This window comes from Artemia franciscana, chromosome 15 (genome assembly GCF_032884065.1).
Source record: "Artemia franciscana chromosome 15, ASM3288406v1, whole genome shotgun sequence".
Classification (NCBI taxonomy): domain Eukaryota; kingdom Metazoa; phylum Arthropoda; class Branchiopoda; order Anostraca; family Artemiidae; genus Artemia; species Artemia franciscana.
Genome location: NC_088877.1, coordinates 3928213 through 3949073, shown reverse-complemented (window position 1 = coordinate 3949073; position 20861 = coordinate 3928213). Strand labels below are relative to the sequence as shown.

At 34.6% G+C, this 20861-nt stretch overlaps 1 protein-coding gene across 1 annotated transcript in view; it reads left to right on the top strand.

Moving 5' to 3' along the window:
* Positions 1-20861, top strand: part of LOC136036653 (ATP-dependent translocase ABCB1-like) — a 164084-nt gene that overhangs the window by 115763 nt on the left and 27460 nt on the right. The window contains exons 15-17 of the mRNA XM_065718953.1: positions 3116-3295; positions 7042-7146; positions 12150-12311. Of these exons, the coding sequence (XP_065575025.1) occupies positions 3116-3295; positions 7042-7146; positions 12150-12311 (447 nt within the window). The remainder of the gene's footprint in view (positions 1-3115; positions 3296-7041; positions 7147-12149; positions 12312-20861) is intronic.

Below are 20861 nucleotides of genomic sequence, written 5' to 3'. Positions count from 1 at the left end.
ACGAATTAGTAACAATAAAAAAGGGCCGAATATTTCGACTTCACGTCTTTATCAACAAAAAAAAAACTTGGTTGCATTAAAACGGAAAATGAAAATTAAATAAAAGGGAACGAAAAGCGCAGACAAAAACAAAGAAACTAACAAAATATAAACTAATAACTAATACAGTATTGGATACTGTATTGGACTGTATTGGCAGAGCTCCTTTACCCTTTCAAATAGAGAGTAGAAAAAATATGGAATAGTATTGGATACTGTATTGAAACTAATACAGTATTGAATAGCCTAATAATAATAGGCTATCCAATATGGCAGTTTTTCGTCGCTTCGATTATCAAGAAAATCCAACAAAGTCAGAATCCAGGGGAGAAACAGTTCTTTATTGGTTTGTCAATTAGATATATTGATAATATTCAACATGTCAACCAATGAAATCAAAAAAGAAGCTGTGTATCTGCTTTATAGTTATTCTGATTTTCTTTGGCTTTGGTGCTAATTAAAGAGAATTATAAATAAAAAAGCGACTTTTATTGTGAATCTGAATATATAAAATCAGTGAGTTTAAAGTTAAACATCAAAAGCTATGAACTTGAGAAAATCTACCATATTTCTGAAAAACAGCGCAATATACCCCAAATGTTCAATGATCCGACTAAAATCACTGTATTAAATTCATCATGACAGAAAATTGTTTTGCTGACTTATCGAGCATGTTTTTACAAAAATTGGGAGCACTAGATTTTTTTCGAGAAGAGAGATTGCAGATGTGTGTTTATTTTTTGTTCGAGGTAATGGTGTCGAACCAACGGTCCAAGAAAATCAAGCAAAGGATCAATTCAATGGAAATCTAACATTAAGAAAACATCATTCCAGTTTATTCTTCACTTTTGACGTTTTATTCAGGAAAGACATTAACTTTGGTTAACTAAAGAGGAAACTCTCGCTTCATAAATGAATGATTGCTTCTGTTTCTCTTGAAGCTAAGGAATGATAAGGACTTCAAAAAGAATAAATTCTCTAATACATATTTATAAATTCATTTATATATATATATATATATATATATATATATATATATATATATATATATATATATATATATATGAACTCTAAAATGCATATAATAAAAGGGGAGTGTTGTTACAATCTGTTGTTAAGAATTACAGTCTATTACTAAAACTTAAATGACCATAGCTCTCTTATATATGAAGGAGAATATCCCACCATGGATTTTTCTTATATATCAAATCTAATGGTCGTACAACATAGCTTTGATCTTTCTTGAGCAGTAATGATCTCTGAAAAAAAACCCTACACTTTTTTTGTGTATGAGGGAAAGGGTTAAAAATAAACCTAACTTATAGAATTCCTCAAATACGCCCTAGTTAAATTTTATAAAGAACTAATTTAGAAGATAGAATTTTCAAAAAAAAAGTTCAATTTCCTAAATAGACCATCGTCTCCGTAGTAAAATGGGAAGTTTCTGTCCCTAATAAATTCGCCTTAAAACTGACGCTTTTCTTGCAATCCCACGTCCAAATGAGGATTCAAATACTATTCTAAGCTCTTTATATTGGTTAATTTACTAAAAGACTAAAATTAAATTAACCCCCATGGAAAATTTTTACCAGTGCTATCGAATCCTCTTTCTGGAACACTTCGTACCAATTTAAAATAATCTATCTAGGCTTTCTGATAATTCTGAGACGTTTTGACTAGCAATCAAACAGAAACACAAGTTTTTGTAAAACTGAAAGTAAGGAGCAACATAAAAGCTTAAACGAAGAGATTAAGACATATATGAGGGGGTTTGCCCCCTTCTCAACACCTTGCTCTTTAAACTTAATTTTTTTAATATTTTCAAAAAACTTTTTATTCTTCTAATTAAACGAACATTGTTTATCAGGAGTCGTTCTTAAAGAACTGGGATAAAATTCAAACTTTGGAGTAAAGAGCGAGGCTTTGAGGAGGGGGCGACCCCCTCATAACTTAATAATTTCCATCTGTTTTAAGTTTTAATGTTGCTCCTAACTTTCAGTTACAGGAAACTTGTTCTTTCTTTAATTTCTGGTGTTTTTTTTTAAATAATACCAGAAAATCTGGCTCCATCTCCAAGGAAAATCCCTTCTCCCCACGTATATAGTATCTAGAAAATTCAATCCTGATGAAATTTACCCCAAACAATTACCATTAACATTTCCACACATAAAATTGAGTTGGCAAAGAGAAAGCAAGACATAAGGAAAATTTCGTATAGGAATTCTGGCAAATTCCCTCATGGTAAAATTTCCACTGAGGAATACACCCCGTGAAAACATTCCTTCCCGTGGAAAATTCTCCCCTTGGAAAATCCCTTCTTCAGAAAATTTATCCCCTCAAACCCGAAAAATGTTTTGTATACTTCCCAATAACAAATATAATGCGTAAACAATGGGCAAATTTATAACTTAGAGACCTTTCCCTTGGGGCTGTGGGCGGTTATTTTATCTCCAAAGGTATAGTTTTTTGGCATTTCAACTATATTAACAAAATAGCTATCTAAAAATTTTCATCTGAAGATTTTTAGAAAAAAGTGTACTAGTTGGCCCCCCCCCAATCTTTTTGGTCACTTAAAAAGGACACTAGAACTGTTGATGTCCGTTCGAATGGACTGTCTCCCGATATTATAGTACCACTGAGTCGATACGATCACTCCTGGGAAAAAAAACAAAACAAATAAACACACAGCCTTGATCTTTCTTCTGGCAAAAAATACAAAATTACACATTTTTGCAGATATGAGCTTGAAACCTCTACAGTACAGTTCTCTGATACGCTACATCTGCTGGTATGATTTTCGTTAATATTCTATGAATTTTAAGGGAACGATTTGACGTTTTTTCGAAAATCAGGCAAATTTTCTCAGGATCGTGGCCTTAATGGGTAAAACTAAACTTAATGAAAATGATATATTTGGAATCAGCATTCTAAACCAACTCTTTTAATATATCTATTGGTATCAAAATTCCGTTTTGTAGAGTTTGCTTGTTAAATTTTTTTTATAAACTATAAATCAAAGCTGGCAGGTTTATGCTTTACGTTAAATAAATAAATGATTTGGCAACATTTTTTATAGAGAGGATCTAGCCAATCAGAACCAAATTTGGAAGAAGAAGATGAAAAGGAAATATCTATTTTTCGATTATTAAAAGCTAACAGTCCGGAATGGCCGTATATGGTTGTTGGTGTCATATCTGCTTGTATTGTTGGAGGCTCAAATATAGCATTTGCCATTCTATTTGGAGAAGTGTTGGGAGTAAGTTCTTTTTAGTTAGATAGATAGATAGATAAATGCTGTATTTTGTGATTAAACCAAAGACATTAATTTCATGGAAAAAAAAAAACAAGGAAAAAAAGACAAATAGGGTATAAAAACTAAGACAGTCAAAATTTCGGAGAGTGTAGCTCAGAAAAAGAGGAAATTCTTTTTGTTACTCATATTTAGAGTTTATATAGCAATAGAGATAAAAAGCTTGTAGAGCTTGTTGCGTTGACTGAATAACGAATGGAAAACCCAGTAAACTCATCCACTGATACTTCAGCATTTATTGTATACCTAAGATGTTTTTGGTTTGAATCTCAATCAAATTGCAAGAAAACCTTATTTTAGTAAGTTTGTGGCTAAAAAGGCTTAAATATGTCTGTCTCTGTGATTGCCAATCCTTTATCCTACTAAAACATATTACTGCACCTAAAATACATTTTATAGTCTTTTATTTTATAATTTTAGTGTTTGTGGCACTCAAGATTTACTTTCAAAGAAGTGCTTTTTTAGCTTTGAAAATTTCAATTTTACGCGCAAAAATGCATATCGCCCATGCTAGGATTAAATAAAAAAAACAAGTTTTTTCAACTGAAAGTGAGGAGCAACAATAAAACTTCAGACAAGCAGAAATTACTCCGAATATGATAGGGGCTGTTCCCTCCTAAACGCCCCGCTCTTTACGCTAAAGTTTGACCCTTTCTCACAACTCTACTTTTTAAAACAATAAAAAAAAAACTTTAGCGTATAAGAGCGGGGCGTTTAGGAGGAAACAACCCCTTTCATATACGGAATAACTTCTGCTCGTTTTAAGTTTTAATGTCGCTCCTTACTTTCAGTTGAAAAAAACTTGTTTTTTTTTATTTAATTTCTGAACGTTTTTGAATTAACATATCTTCTGATTTTGGTTCTCCGCACATGAATAATTAAAATGAAATTTGCATATTATTTTTTGTGGCTAAATGGCTTTCTCACAATTTTAATTGGAGGATTTTGAGAAAAAGAGGCGGGGGAGAAGGCCTTTTTGCCCTCTAATTTTTTGATTACTTAAAAAGGCAACTAGAACTTTTTATTTTTTTATGAACGTTTTATTAGTAATAAATATAGGTAACTTACGAATTAACTTACTTAACGAGCTTCTATATTCGTATATTTTTATTAAGTATATGAGAGGGTTCGCCCTATCGTCAATACCACGCTCTTTACACTAAAGCTTAAATTTTATCCCAATTGTTTAAGAATGACCCTTGAATCACAAAGGTCGTAGAATAAATAGTTGAAATAACGAAAAATACTTTAGCATAAAGAGCGAGGTATTCAGGAGGAGATGAACCTCATCATATGCGTGATAATTTCTGTTCGTTTTAAATTTTAATGCTGCTCCTTACATCCAGTTGAAAAAATGTCTTGTATTTATTTTTTCATTGTTTTTTTTTAAAGAATGCTAGAAAATCCTGCGCCCCCTTCATGGAATTTCTCTTCCCTTATGATAAATTCTCTATGGAAAGATGATCCCACGTAACCCCTCCCCCCTAATCCCCCCGCCCAACCAGAAAAAATCTCCCTGAAAACGTCTGTACACTTTCCAATAACCATTTCTTTATATAGACAATGGTCAAAGTTTGTGACTTGCAGCCCCTCCCCCGAGGACTGTGGGGGAGTAAGTTATCGCCAAAGAGATAGTTATTAGATAATTTGACTATGCTGAACAAAACGGTTATCTCACAATTTTGATCCGGTGACTTTGGGGAAACAATGAGCGTGAGGAGGGAGCCTTGGTGCCCTGAATTGTTTTTGGTCACTTAAAAAGGGCACTAGAACTTTTGATTGTCGTTAGAATGAGCCCTTTTGTGACATTGTAGGACCACTGGGTGGATGCGATAACCCTTGGCAAAAAAAGAAGAAAAAAAAACAAATTAACATGGACCCGTAATCGGGCTTCTAGCAAAAAATACAAAATTCCTCATTTTTATAGATAGACGCTTGAAACTTCTACAGTAGGGTTCTCTGATACCCTGAACGTGATGGTATGATTTTGGTCAAGATACTATGACGTTTAAGGGGCATTTCCACCTATTTTTAAAAATAAGGCAAATTTTCTCAGGCTTGTAACTTTTTATGGGTAAGACTAAATTTTATGAAACTAATATGTTTAAAATTAACATAAAAATCCGATTCATTTGATGTATCTATTAGTATCAAATCCCGTTTTTTAGACTTTTAGATTCTATTGAGCCGGGTCGCTCCTTACTACAGTTCGTTACCATGAACTGTTTGATAGTGAACTGTCAGAAAGGAAGGAAAAGCTGCATATCCCAAGAATGGCGTGGAGCCCTGGAGCCGTGTTTCAGTTTGATGTGTTTTCTAAAAAATTCTAAAAAATTGCATATTTTGACAATTGTAGAACTAGGTTCAAATTCAAGCCTTAAGAAACAAACACTTAATTTAATCTGAAGTTTTAACCAACGGAATGTATTAATGAAGCAAACTTTCACTCTGTAAAACATATCAGTAAAGCAACTAAATGCAAACACGTCCATTCAGCCCTGAAGGAAAGATGTTGTAAGGACAGCATAATTGAGGAACGACTCTACCTCTTCGCCAATACCCTGGGTGACTCGGAAAGGTCCCGAGTTCGAAGGAAAAAGCTGTGTCACAAAAACGTGCGGTAATCCATTTTGTAAATTAACACTAATAAAAACCGGTTGACATGAAACTCATGATAGAATTTGAGCTATATTTTTTCAGATTTTGTTTGTTTTTAGCCAGATAAGTATAATTAAAAAGGAAGACACTCTATTGCTCTCAAATATTTGACCAAAAATGTGAAATTCCGTAAACTTTATCAAGCCAAGTGGTCGCTTGCTGGCCACAAAGTCACTTGCCAGATTCAAATTTTGAATATGGGTTTAAAGGTTTCATGTTTCCTAAATTTTATTTTAGGTTTTAGTTTTACATACTCTATGATTTGATTTTGTTGGAGAATCTACTACTAAGATTGTTAATAATATTTTATTATCCTCCAGTGACATCCTCCAGCAATATTTTCCTCTTCCTAAAACTGCATTTTGTATTAAAGGTTTGTAGATCTCTGAACCTTCGATCTTGTATCCGTGTCATAGAAAAATAGTGACATTCCAATTCGATTTGTGACGAAACCGGATTTTTTCCTTTAAGTTTTACTTGTTATTAATTTTTACATAACAATTATCTGAAATAAAAAGAACTAATGGTAAAGTCATATTATTCGTTGTTTTCGCCTCCCTCTACGAAAATACTAATGTTATGTATACTGTACCAATGGAAAGACAATATTACATTCTAAACAATCGCTTTTTTGTGAGTCGCTTTTTTTTGTTGCATATACTGCTACAACTATAAACACAAAGGATCTTTAAATTAGAATGGCTTTGTAGCCAGTGGAGTCTATCTAACATTTTCTTATCTTGGAGGGAGATGAAATTATATTTTACAAGTATACAAATACATTTTTGGCAATAAAAGGCTAGCTCACCCTCCCAATTTCTGAGCTCAGTATATTTCATAGGTCACGGTACCACACTATGATTGTCAGCTCAGGTTTCTATCCCTTACAAGTAGGTCACTACTTTAACTCCTTTCCTTCCTATCATCCCGTTTCTTATACTCTATCTATCTTGAAACCGAGTGCAATCATTGCTTATGATTCAATCATTAGCTAAAATGGCACTAATTCAATTTCAATTAATTTTTTATTTCAGAGTCTAAGTTTTACAGACATAGAAGTTGCAAGGCAAGAAACGATTAGATATTCCCTGTTATTTTTGCTTGTCGGAATCCTTGCAGGAATCGCTAGTTTTTTTCAGGTAAGCAAAAATGACGCTCCAATTCCTTATCAATACTTAAATTATTTCTTTTGTCACACTATCTTTGCAGGATTTTGGGAATGTAGGCTGGGAATCTATTCATAATAGAATACTAATTGCTCATTATATGATTAAAAAGTGCAGGGTATCAATTATAGTAGTATATACCCCTGTTGAACCGACTGATGTAAATACAAGTGACTCAGATGAATTTTATTTACAGTTACAGGAGGGTCCCAGGTAGAAAAATTGTGGTAAAGTTGGTAGAGATAGAGATAGAAAGGCTGTTAGAGATAGGAAGAGAGGGTATCCTAGCCCATGTAAGTTTGGTGTAGGGAAAGAAAACAGTAATGGCTACAAACTTTTGCAATTGTGTAGGTGTAACAAGCTAGCTATAACCGATATGGTGTTTGGTAATAACGTTGCCCTTAAGTGACATGATATTCACGTGATGGCAAGACAGCAAACCTTATTGATTATGTGATAGTGAACCAAGCACTGGCAGGATCAATACAAGATACCAGGGTACATAGGAGTGCTGTTACTGATGTTAAAGTAAAGATGAATATATAATAGTGTCTAGGGTTAATTTAAAGCTGAAATGTCAGAAGGGTAACTACCTCCAAGAAGTTATGATGTTAATTGACTCCAGGATGAGAATTTGAGAGAAACATTCCAGGAACAGTTGAATACCAAACTTGCAAGTTTAAAATTTTACAATATGGAAGATGGTTGGAATAATTTTAGGAAAACAAAAACATTAAGACTGCAGGTGGGAATATTATTGAAAAAGCTTTAGGTTTAATAAAGAGGAGAATAGGTTTGTATGAGAATTGTCTGAGTGATAGATCACATGCAAACAAATGGAAAGTAATACAAGGGGAGAAGGCATTAAAATATGAACTAAGGAGGCGTGAAGTGGAGGCCATAGATAAAATTATCGAGGATCTGGAAGACACAGGTAGATGGCATAATGGTAAAATTGTACTTACATCTTAAAAATTGAGAGGGAGCAGTCAATTTGGACTTGTCCCACTTAAAGATAGCAACGGTTATCACACTTAGTGATAAGGAAAGAGTTAAAGAGAGATAGGCAGAACATTTTGAGAATGTGCTAAACCGACATACAGTTGGAGGAAACGATAGAGAGAAAAATGAAAAGTTTTTGACACTTTGGATATGAAGGAAGACTTGTTTTGTAAGGAAGAATTAGCGACAGTACTAAAAGGATTGAAAAAATAATACTTCAGATGCTGATATTGAGGCTAATGAGTTTCTTATATATGGTGACTCTAAGGTTAGAAACTACTGAAGATTATGAATGTAATTTTTGAAAAAGAGAGAGTACCTTGCAGTTTTAGGAAAACCTTAATTAAACCATTGTATAAGAATGGTGATAAGAGTGAATGTCGGAATTATCGAGGCATTAGTCTGGTCTCTGTAGGCAGCAAATTACATAATAATATTATACTCTTTAGACTGAGAGATGCTGCAGAAAGTTTTAAGAGAATAACAGTGCGACTTTAGAAAAGGTAGAGGATGTGTCGACCAAATTTTCACTCTCAAGTTAGTAATTGAGAAGTGCCTTAGTTGTAAAACATTTTTGGTCCTAAAGAAGTTCTCGGTTCTAAAGATTTTGTGCCAGCGTTCGATTCTATTGATAGAAAAGATTTAGCAAAGATCTTATCCATGACTGGTATACCAGACAAATACATTGGCAGCTGGTTTTTGTATTCAATCAGGAGTTAAGCAGGGTTGTGTTCTTCCCCTTATACGTATCATTTTGATGGATTTTGTATTAAGCAGCACAAGAAAGGTAGTGGGAGACCACAGAATCAAATTGGGTGGAAAAACTCTCCTTGACTTCGATTTTTCTGATAATTTAAGCATCCTAGATGAAAGTGTGAGTAAACTGAAGGAACTTCAGAGGTTTCGCGATTTCAGGGTGCTAGAATAGGTTCGAAAATTAATGTTAATATGATTAAGTCACTAAGGCTAGAAATAAGTGAAGATAAAAAGATGACATTGGATAATGAAAAAATTGATCAGGTGGGCAGCTTCACTTACCTTGGCAATATTATTAGTAAAGACGGTGGGAGCAGTGAATATGTTAAAACTAAAATAGTAAACATTCAGGATGATTTTTTACAGTTGAAGAAAGTTTGGAAGAACAGGAAGATAATTCTGCAAAAAAAAGATTAGAATATTGAGCTGTAGAGTGATGACAGTGGTCAAATATGGCTCTGAAGCATGGGTGCTCTGTAAAGTGGATGAAGATTTCTTGATATTTTCCAGATAAATTGCCTACAGATTGTTCAGGGTGCCCGTACTGTAGGTTGTATGGAAAATGTGGTTCAATTCGCTTTTTAGGGCTATAAGGAAAGAAAGGTTGAGATGGCCAGGGCACGCTCTGTGGATGAAGGATGACAGATTGCCAAAGACAAACCTTTTCGGGCAACCGTCTCATGCGTAGCTATTTTGACCTCAGGCAGCTTGATGCTGTGGTGACTTTTTAGTAGTAGTAGTATATTTCTGTGTTTTCATCTTCGATACAAGCACATAAATTACGACAAATGATTTGAATATCAACGAAACTTTCAAGTTTGCCATAAGGAATTAACTCTCGAATCTCTGATAGCTTCTCGAAATTATCACGTTTACAGCTCTCAAACTGACCTCGTTACAAGAAAACCTCTATCAGTTTTGTGACAGGCTGTGAAATTATTGACTTAAGCTTAAATCCACTGAAGATACAATTCTAACAGTACACCATCAGAGTTTATAAGAAACTAAGTACCGATAACCAATAATTGTATTTGAAGCTAAAGCATGCTAAAATTTTTCAGTTATGTCAATTAATTTAAAACAGTAGGCTGTAAAAAAACATGGTTCTGTTCTACTGTCTAGGGCTATGAGGAGATAAAGTTTTGGATGGTTAGGACCCCTTCTGGGGATGAAGAATGATATCATTGCCGAAGATCATCCTTTTCGGCCAACCATCTAGGGCCAGATGGAAATCAGTTTGTCTCCAAATGGGTTGGGAGGATGTCGTAAGGAAAGATGTAGGAAAAATGGGAATTCTATGGAAGGGTGTAAAGAGTGAGACTTTAAACAAATTGGGATGGAGGAGGGGCACTTTTCGAGGCCAATACTTCCGCGTTACTTCCATTGGTGCCAATAGGCTGAATTTTACAGAGCCTTGCCTAGTCTAATCGGTACTTCCAATGCTGAATATCAACCCTGGCAACGTGTCGGCGTATGCTTCGAACACCACCGACAAAAGAACCAGTTGACTGCAGCTGGAATGTCGGAACACCCCCGTTGGACCGGCCGAGGTTGTGGTGTTTTGCTGACTTTGAATTAATTTTGGCCAATTCTTTATTGCGTGAATCACAATGCAGGAGCTTTTTTTTCTCATGTGGCAAGGGATTTTGGTTTTCCTACTTAGAAATTAAGTGTGGTTTTCAAAATTAAGTAACTGCGATCACAGATAGTTTGCAAGATGTTTCCAAGGTGAGTTTTTATTCAGTGCTAATTTTTGCAGAATATACATTGAGGAGACAATTGTCTTTCAAACAGATGACAGAATAAATTCCAGGTGGGAACTTGAGATTTAAGGACCTCTCTATTTCAAGACACGTTGGTATAGGATAGAATCCATTTTCCTGAGTCTCTGCCATAGACAGGTCTTTATAAATATTAAGGTTTTGATTCCATGACCAAATCAGGTAGAGTTACGTGAAATGGTTCTGAGAATTCTTAAGTTCCCAACTGTTAAATTCTGAATTTAAGACAATTAATGTGTTTCCTTATTTGTCATAAATCATAACTCATTTAAATTCTGTTCTCACTATAAACCTAACAAGGTCTAAACCTATCGGCACTATAGGATTTCGTTTTTACAATCTGTGCCATCGTAATTGCAATCAGTTTGCTGCAAATGTTTAAAATCCCTGCTCAGATATTCACAACAGGGTCGTAACCCTCAGATCCTACAGTCTCTGAGCGTTGCTAATCCAGTTGATGTCATGCCATCCTCTGAAAAGAAGTACCCGGAAAAGGGCAGTGAAGTTGCTTTCCAAATTCAAACCCCATACGTGCTGTACAAGCTTCAATGCTCAAGTTTTTATTTCGTAAGAAATTTTTTTGTGTTTGATTTTCTTGTTTCCTTTTTTTCTTTTTATATACTCCAATTTTTTGGTGTTTAATAGAAGTAGCAAGAATAAATTATTATTATTATTATTATTGTTATTACATATATTTGGTTAAATTTTGTTTCTGACAGTGAATGTTAACTGGACAGACGTGTTCCTTTGTAAGGTCTCCTTTTTTAAAGATAAATTGACTGACCGTAAGCTTTAATGTTCTGACAACTAATAAAAAAATCCAGTGCAGCTACAGAACGATGACGGTTAATCCAAATGAAATGTCACTTGAAATCACTAGCTGAACTGATTTCCAATCAACGTTTACGGTTGGGGTTGTGCTTTTCTATGATCACGACTAATGGTATGATAATACTAAATTATTAACACTGCTTTAAGGTTACTTTGAATCGGTTCAATTTACCTTGTAGCACACCAAATCACTTTCAACAATTTTTGGGGTAGTATATACCATCCTAGTGGTAGCATTGTGGATAAATCTCCACTTAGCAATAGGGTGCTCAGGGATCAATCCAAGTCTCTGCACGGTTAGGCATCAGACTTACTACCTGTCTCTGTGAAACAGACTGCAACCGGGATGGCGAACATGGTGGAAACTTATTGCACCAGAAATGACTCTGTAGGGTCTTTATTTTTTATCATGTATATTATCGTATATTTCTCTCACCTTTTTTTTCTCTTGATGTTTCAAGAAAAGAAGCACATATTATCAAAACCCTTTGAAAAATATGTATCATGCCTAATAACTCAGCATCGTCCTCAAAAAAAGAATTCTTTTAATTACTTGTTTTAGCTATGAGATTTTAAAACTGCGGGTGAACTGTTTTCCTTTTGAAGGCATTCATGTTTGCGATAGCTGGTGAACGTTTAACATCGCGAGTTCGAGGATGGACTTTTTCTGCTATGTTGAGGCAGGAAATTGGATGGTATGATGAAGAAGAAAACAGTGCTGGATCCCTTTGTGCACGCCTTTCTGGAGACGCTGCCAGTATTCAAGGGGTGAGTAGAGGAATTTGTTATTGGTGTTATAGCTTAACTTTAGAGTTGCATCAATAGTCAGATGTTGAGTCGAAATTTTTCAAAACAAATACATTCATACTTTAAATTCGTATTTTTCTCTTCCCCAACTGAAGCCAAGACTATCAAAGCGTAATTGAACATAAATGTTATGTTTATCAAGCCTTGGCAATCAGTTCCGACAATTATTTTAAAAAAAATTAAGGATGACAGGTACAAACTTTAGGCTCACCGATGGCATGGTTGGCAAGCGACAGCGTTGCCAGTGACCATGGAAGGCCTTCAATAGTTTTGAGACCTTGTCCTAATAAGTAAGATTTTATAGATATATAAACGCATTTCTACTATTAAGAACGTGTTGAACCTTAATATTTAGTTGTTGGCGCAACAAGCTTGCGTAGTATTAAGACGTTGTAGTGAGTATTAGTGCTAATGTTAGTTTTTCTGCTATGCTGAGGCAGAAAATTGGATGGTATGATGAAGAAAAAAACAGTGCTTGATCTCTTTGTGCACCCTTCTTTGGAGACCCTGCCAGTATTCAAGAAGTGAGTAGAGGAATGTTATTAAAAAGAATTTTTGTCGAAGTAAGTGAAGTGACAGGTAGAAAAACAATTAAATGATGAAATAAACGGAGACTAGTCTTACCATCTATTTGATTCTGTAACCCTTTCACTTAATGAGCATTGATACTCTATTATATGCCTTGTGAAGGATTTATTCCGAATTAAAGAAAGTGGGCTGGGGCAAGTAGATGACGTTAAATGACATAACGAGTAATGAAATACAGTTGATGGCGTAGTGGGATGACATAGCATAAATATGATCTTATTAGTGTTGTAGTAAAGATAATATTTCTCCGGGTGGCAAAGACTTAAGAATGTTAATTTTTGTAAAAACAAAAATTAAGTTTCGTCAAAAGACTTAAGAATGTCTGTTTCACAAATTGTATGCAGAACACTACACTGCAAAATCAAAAAATAAATCAGCATACCAAACTTTTAAAGCTCTGCGAAAATGTAATAATATATTGAATCCTTTTTTTTAGTTTTTCTTTTGACAAAAATGAAATAGAATATTTTCTCCTTCGACATATTTAGCCTTAGTCATTTCACTAGTACAATTAGAGGGGCTCAGAAATGAACTTACAATAAACGGACAGGCTTCCACTGGAATGTAACCCCCCGCTACTAAACATTAAGCTTCTGAGATAATTTTTGAGAAATTATGGAATAAGCCAATTCAAAGAGTCTTGCCATTGGATTGCCTTACCTTTACGATCAAGGTGGCTATTACTGCTCAACCGGGTACGCACAAGTCATGTGCACAAACTGTTGAAAAAAGTATATTTTGAAATTTTTTGACACCAATAAATGAAGACTATAAAGTATATTTATTTATAAATATAAATTCATACAGTTTCTGCCAAGCTGAAGCTTAAATGGTCTGAAAGCATTTAAATGGTCTGAATGGTCGGAAATCGGTGTCTGATCGGTTTCAGATCGGTGTCTGAGCAGCGGAAATTTTCGGCACAAAATATTGAGGAAGAGTTGAGGAGTGGGTGAAAAATTAAATTGCTATCCATATTGTAACTTGTGTAGTATGTTCTTGACTTGAAAATTGTTTTCTACTAATTTAGACCGAGAGGAGATGGTCATGTCAAATTTTAATAATCCAATCATTTTTCTACTCACTCATACTCTAATTGAGGTCAGAAGGAATGAAAATTCTACTAGTGATATATTTTACTTTAAAATTTCATTCTCAATAAATCAAATATAAACCCATCTTTTTTTTTTATTCCGAACCAAATTTAACCAAACCCACATTTTCTGCAACATTTGCTTGAAATTCCGCACAAATCCCAGTGTCATATGTAAAGCAGATGATGGACAAAATGGACAAATGACCTCGATGAAAACAGTTCTTGGTAAGAATTAGTTTCCAAACTATTTAGATGCACTCCTAAGCACTTGGAGGTCTGATAACAAGTCATGGATTTTTTTTGTGTTCAAAAAGGCTGTATGAACATGGTCAAGGTCAGCCTGTGGACAAATTGACCCTTTTATGCAATCTCTTACTGCAATAACCTGTGTGACAAAAGACCAGCATGTTGAGTCATCCATTTATCATATCGAAAAGAACGTGTCAAATCTCAGATATGCTGTGGCTGCTCAACTTTGTGCAGTTACCGGGCCCAGTAATAGGTGCTGAGAGTCCGCTAAGCATCTTGTCCAGTTTAGGAGCTGCGCCAAACTTGGAAGTTAATGTGACACTAAAGATAGGTATGAAAATACTCAACTCAATGACGATTGAACGTATCTTCTCATGTTCATTTAATAAAAAGATCATGCAGTAGACTTGACTGCATAATAGTAATATATGGGTGATGTCAAACCATTGAAATAGACGCTTCTCTATTAATTTAACGGCTCTCTGCTGAGATGTCAACAGATGGTTTGAATCTGTCTGGTACGCTCATATATTAGCTATTGATATTCTTTTCTGCATTACTCGTGCGTTATGAAGCCCCGTGGCCAGTAATTAAGGCTAGACTTTTTGAAGAGTCTCTGCGTCAGACAGTGAAACTTCAGCCTGGTCACGGAATTTCCTAAGACTGTTATTCTGCCTGAAACTGGGTCTTCCTCTTGGACGTTTTTAGCTGCTACTGATTAGTACAAAGTCGTGAAAAATCCCATCCAGAGTGTCAGCAGGCTGCTGCAAAAGCTGCTGAGCAAGAAAAGTGTTCACTGGGCAACCTGGTGTGACAAGGGACACTAGGAATTCATGCTTCGTAGTTGGCTATTTCTGACAAAGTTTGTCCATCAGATTCCTTTAATTGCCCGAAGCCACTTAGATTGAACACTGTTGAGACGGCGCTGCACAGCTGCAGTTTCAAGCCAAGTTTAAGCTCTGTATAGTAGGATCAATCAGATTGAGATCAGTCGCACAGAGGGCTTGGCCGTGCCGTTGACAATTTTGCAGGCAATGGATCCTTATGATGATTCGATAGAAGCATGATAAGGGAAATAACCAACCATTTTGATTTGGTTCACGGTGACCAAGTAATTAGAATTATCGGCTTTAGACTCTGGCTACAATGCCAGTACTTTCATTTTCTTCCAGCTAATGGATAATCCATCTTTGCATCTTCTTCCAGAAGCGTTTTCAAAGCCATGAGTAGCTGTGACCTAAAGTTGACGACTAGTGCTATTTCATTAGTTAAGTCACAATCAGTGACAGCTCTAATCCCAAACTAGAAGTCTTACCTCAAATTCAGGGTCCTGCAAGTCGACCCGGAGTTTATCCACTTACTGAGAATTAGCTACATATTATAAGCCTTTTGTATATTAGTATTTCTATTTTTAGCTGATGCTGTTTTCTACAGCTATGAAAGTGAGTCAATTATACCCATCTGAAGTGATAGAAAAAAATAGTGTCCTTATTTTATATCATTTCCACTATAAAGCTTTTTTGGATGAAAAAAGATTTTCTTCCCTACCCATAGAACATGTTGTATGCAATTAAGGTGTTACCTCCGGTAAACCAAAGGGGCTACAGCCGTCTTAGTAGTAAAAATGCACTTGCTTCAGCTAAGAAGAGGGACAACTGTTTAATTTGAAATGATGCTGACTTGTTGGTCTTGCTGTTGGACTATGGAGAACCCGATCAAGCAACTCTTTGTTTCTGGACTGGAGATCCAGCTGATCCTGCAAAAGTTTTAGCATCTTCTACATAAAGTTATGCTACCATACATTAAATCAGTGCTACCACACTATTCAGTGTTTTTTCTACGCTTTTAAAGGTTTTGAAAGCCAGTCCAATGTGTTATTGATATCAGGCACATAAGGTAGAATTCATTGTGACAGGTGACCGCGCTCTTTTACGCCTATTCAAAATTGAATCTGACAAATCCTTGCATGGACTTCGCCATCCGTCTATTGAGATCAAGGGCAGATAATAAGGCTTGTTGAGTCCATCCCAAACGCTTACCACCCCAGCTTGCTGGTGCAAGGAATCAGTGTCTTATTGGCATATTTATTTTTCAATGATGAGATGGACGCGCTTGAGGACAGTTTCAGTAGCAATAGCTCAGCAATGCATGATTACTAGGTATGGAGCCTTCCACAGAACAGTTATGTACCTATTATAACTGATATATCCCCTACTACTCAAATGCTTCTCCAACTGATTCAGTGCAGTTGTCGAGATAACTATGATGGCTTTCACTGTGCTTTCTAAAAGAAAGATCTATTGTGCTTAAATTTTTTCCTTGAAACTGTCGAAGAAACTTAAAATGATGTTTCGAAAATTAAGAAGACTATCATGGAGTCCCTAGCATCTCGTTTTCAAGATCTAGAAATTATGAGAGAAACACCAAAAAAAGCTATCTAGTGTGAAGCAGGAAAAATCAGCATCACAAAAAAAACTGTAAAGGAACCTGGTTTGGGTCAATTAGAATCGAGAGTCCTTGCGACAGAAAATTGGATAGAAAAGGAATATTATTTTATGGAATATTAGACTTGAATCTAAATCGAGGGCTAAAGACCAAGTCGACACACTTTTTTCTAATCATAGAATTAATTGTCAATTTGAGATATTTGGATTTAGAGATCGATTGATCAAAATCCAGCTCCAGGATGATAAGGACAAATTTCCTTCAAGAAAACAAAAAATTGCGTGAAACTCTGTTCAGAAGCATAGCCGGACGTGAATCTCTCAATGTTTATATAACACAATGTGTGAGAAAAGGATTTCGTTATATTCGTAATTCCCTGAAAACAAAACTAAAAGAAGTGAGAGAGAGGTAAACTAGTGTTTGGTTCCCCCCTCCCAGGAGTCCCACCTGCATAATGCTTGATTGAAAATGAGAAACAAGTGAAGCTTAAATGGTATAATGTTTTGTGAGAGGCATAAGTAATATATGGAAAGTAAATTTTAGTGTTCGTTTTGTGTGTTTGGTTGGATTTATGATTTATTTATGATCTTTTATGATTGGATTTATGATTGCAGTTACTTTGTGATTTAGCTCAGGTATCCGTGTTAAATTTCCTTTAGATGATGACAATAATAATAGTTAGAGAGAGAGAGAGAGAGAGAGAGAGAGAGAAAGATGGGTTTATTAATATAAATAACAAAACAAAACAAGCAAATGTTTTGTCCAAATGTTTGGCCCAAAGCAAAGCTTGTTTGGGCTTACAACCCCAATACACATACAAATAAAAACAATACGAAAAAGAAGAAAAATATAAAAAAGAAAAGAAAAGGAAAAGAAAAAAGAAAAGAAAAGAAGAAGAAGAAAAAATCAATTACCCTGCATTTCAATCGAAACGGAATTACACTTCAAAAGAGACAAAACAAAAAGAAACTAAAACCACTTGACTAGTATCGCCAAAAACAAAACCAACATCTTGGCTCCACTTGAGGTCCACTCAACTATCAAAACCATAAATATTAAGGCAAAATAGCTTTAATTCCCGCCGAAATTCAAGAAAACTATCCATGTTTCTCAAAGTCGTAGGAAAACAATTCCATGCAAGGGGTCCTAGATGCCGAATAGAAAATTGAGATCTACGGGTAATAGCAAGCGGACGACGAATTATATCGGACTGTCTCGTAGAATGTGTATGAATATCACTTCCTAATTCAAACATACTTTTAAAACATATTGGTAAACAATTTTGAAAATATTTATATACAAACAGGCTTCGACAAAAAGTAATAAGTCCTGCTAAAGGCAAGACTTTGCATTCTATATACCTCTTTTGTACCGAGTCTTTAAAACCTACACCACATAACACTCGAAGCGCTTTATTCTGCAAAACTCGAACATGATGTAGATGATAAGGAAATGTACTACCCCAAACATTACAACAATATAGCAGATAAGGGTGAATTAAGGAATAATACAGTGTTCTTAAAGTATCACTTGGGAAAATATACTGCAACTTTCTTAAAATGCCAACATTTCCTAGCGAGTTTAAGACTAATATAATCAATATGTTCTCTAAAGCTGAGACATTCATCAATTAAAACTCCTAGATATTTTGTACAATTTATTCTTAAAATACTCATATCAGCAATATTAAGTCTGTCTATCCAAGGGTAATAATTTGAGCTCCTACCATACAATAAAAAGCATGATTTACTATAATTCAAATTTAACTTATTAAGCTTCATCCAATTTTGTACAAACTCCAGACAAGAACTAATACGACTCAATAGCTGAATTCCTGTTTGTGCAGCCACAGTTATTAATCATTTATAAAAATTAGAAATAACAGGGGACCAAGAACAGATCCTTGAGGTACTCCAAATTTATTACTACTGACTGAAGAAACATTATCCCCTAGTTGTACATATTGAGTTCTTTCTTTTAAAAACGAGGACAGTAATTCAAGAAATGGTCCTCTAAAACTGTAATTTTCTAATTTGGCAATGAGTATAAAATGGTCAACGCAGTCAAAAGCTTTTACAATATCAAGAAAAACAGAAGCGACTTTCATACCATTATCCAACGCATCATTCACAAAAGTTGTCAAAAATAAAACAGCATGCTCAGTAGATAAACCCCTCCGAAAACCAAATTGATTTGGATTAAAAAATGACTTACTCTCCAAAAATTCAACCATTCTTTTAACTATCAATTTCTCAAACAATCTAGATACTATTGGTAATAAAGAAATGGGCCTATAATTTCCTAATACATTTTTATCTCCACCTTTATAGACAGGAATAACTTTTGCAATTTTAAAACAACTTGGAAACACTCCAGTCCTTAAACATTCATTAAATAAATACACTAAATGACCGGAAATAACAGGGTAAATATACTTTAAAGTTTTAACTGTTACAACATCAGAGCCTGAAGCTCCAATTTTTTATTTTTTCAATGTTTCAGAAAGCTCAGAAGCGTTGATTGGCTTCAAATAAGCTGAAACATCACTTGCACTCGATAAATATTTCTTAAAACTACCTCCATGCTCAGAAATAACTATACTTTGAACCAAATCCTTCCCCACATTAGCAAAATGACGGCTCACTCTATCAGCATTTGTTCTATCATTATGTATACCGTCAGGAAATATACCATCATTATTAGGACTTCCGACGGATTTTATAATTTGCCATGTTTTTCTAGGGTTACCTTCACAAGATTTAAATTTATTACGATAGTAATCAGCTTTGGCTTTACGAAGTAGTGTATTTAACTGGTTACTATAAATCTTGTATTCTGTTTTATCACTTACACTATTACTAGCTGCACACATTTTGAACAAATATCTTCTTCTAATAATACCCTTTAAAAGAGCTCGGATGATCCATGGTTTCTTTGGAGTTTCTCTACGACGAGTTGCATTTTTACAAATACTACAATCAATCAATAAACTATTTATAGTTGAATACCAATTTTGAAACTTAGCATTAATATCTAGTTCATCACTATTTAAAAATTCAAAATTACATTTCTCTAACGTTACTTTATAAAGAATGAGCACATTATTATCAATGATCACTTTTTTTGTATCTATTTTGTGAATTTGAGTTAAGCCTAGTACCTTTACTAAAAAAATTTTGAACACTTAAAAATATCCCAAAATGGTCAGATACTTCATTTATTATCACACTTGCATTATGGTAACTGACATTAGCAAAAATATTATCAATCAACGATGCTGAATTCATAGTAACCCTAGTTGGGACTGTAATCGTAGGCTTCAACCCATAACTCAGCATATTATTTAAAAACTGGCTAACTTCTGTATTAATAAACAAATTCATTAGGTCAATATTAAAATCACCACACACAAATATAGGTAAGTTTCTACTCCTAATCATGTCCAACTGTTTTTCTAGTAACATAAAAAATTCACTAATATTTCTTGACGAAGGTCTATAAACAACAACCAAATAAAACACCTTGGATTTCTTGCTAACCTCTAATACCAAACTCTCAAATACCATTTCTCTATTAACCCTTAAATCATCTCTTTCTATAACTAGCAAGTCTTTTCTAATGTAAGCACCCAGTCCACCACGGTGACGAGTTTCCCTATTCTTAAGACACAATCGATAATTACCTATTTCTAATAAACTAGAATTATGATTCTGTAACCAAGTTTCGGCTAGAGCTAATATTTGAATTCCAGAAGACATACATAGTTCATTTAAATATGTTACACTGCTTTGCAGTCCCCGACAATTCAAATGGAAAACTGCAAGAGAGTCATTAGGCATCGATTCAGAAATATCAACCGGGCTAATATAGCGTACTGCTATTTTACTTTCCTCTACAACAATCAATCTACTTTCATCTACTAACTCCGTGGATTATTCTCAAGTGGACGCAATCTATAAAACCATTTTCAAAATCATTTAAACGGTACTGCTCATCATCATAACTATCCAATATGATTCTTCTCAGTAAATCCCGGGACGAATGAAAGTTAAAAGAGCCTTTAATGACTTCCTTCAAAAAACGGAAATAAATAAAACCAACAATAATATGACTGAAATAACTATCCCTAACACAAG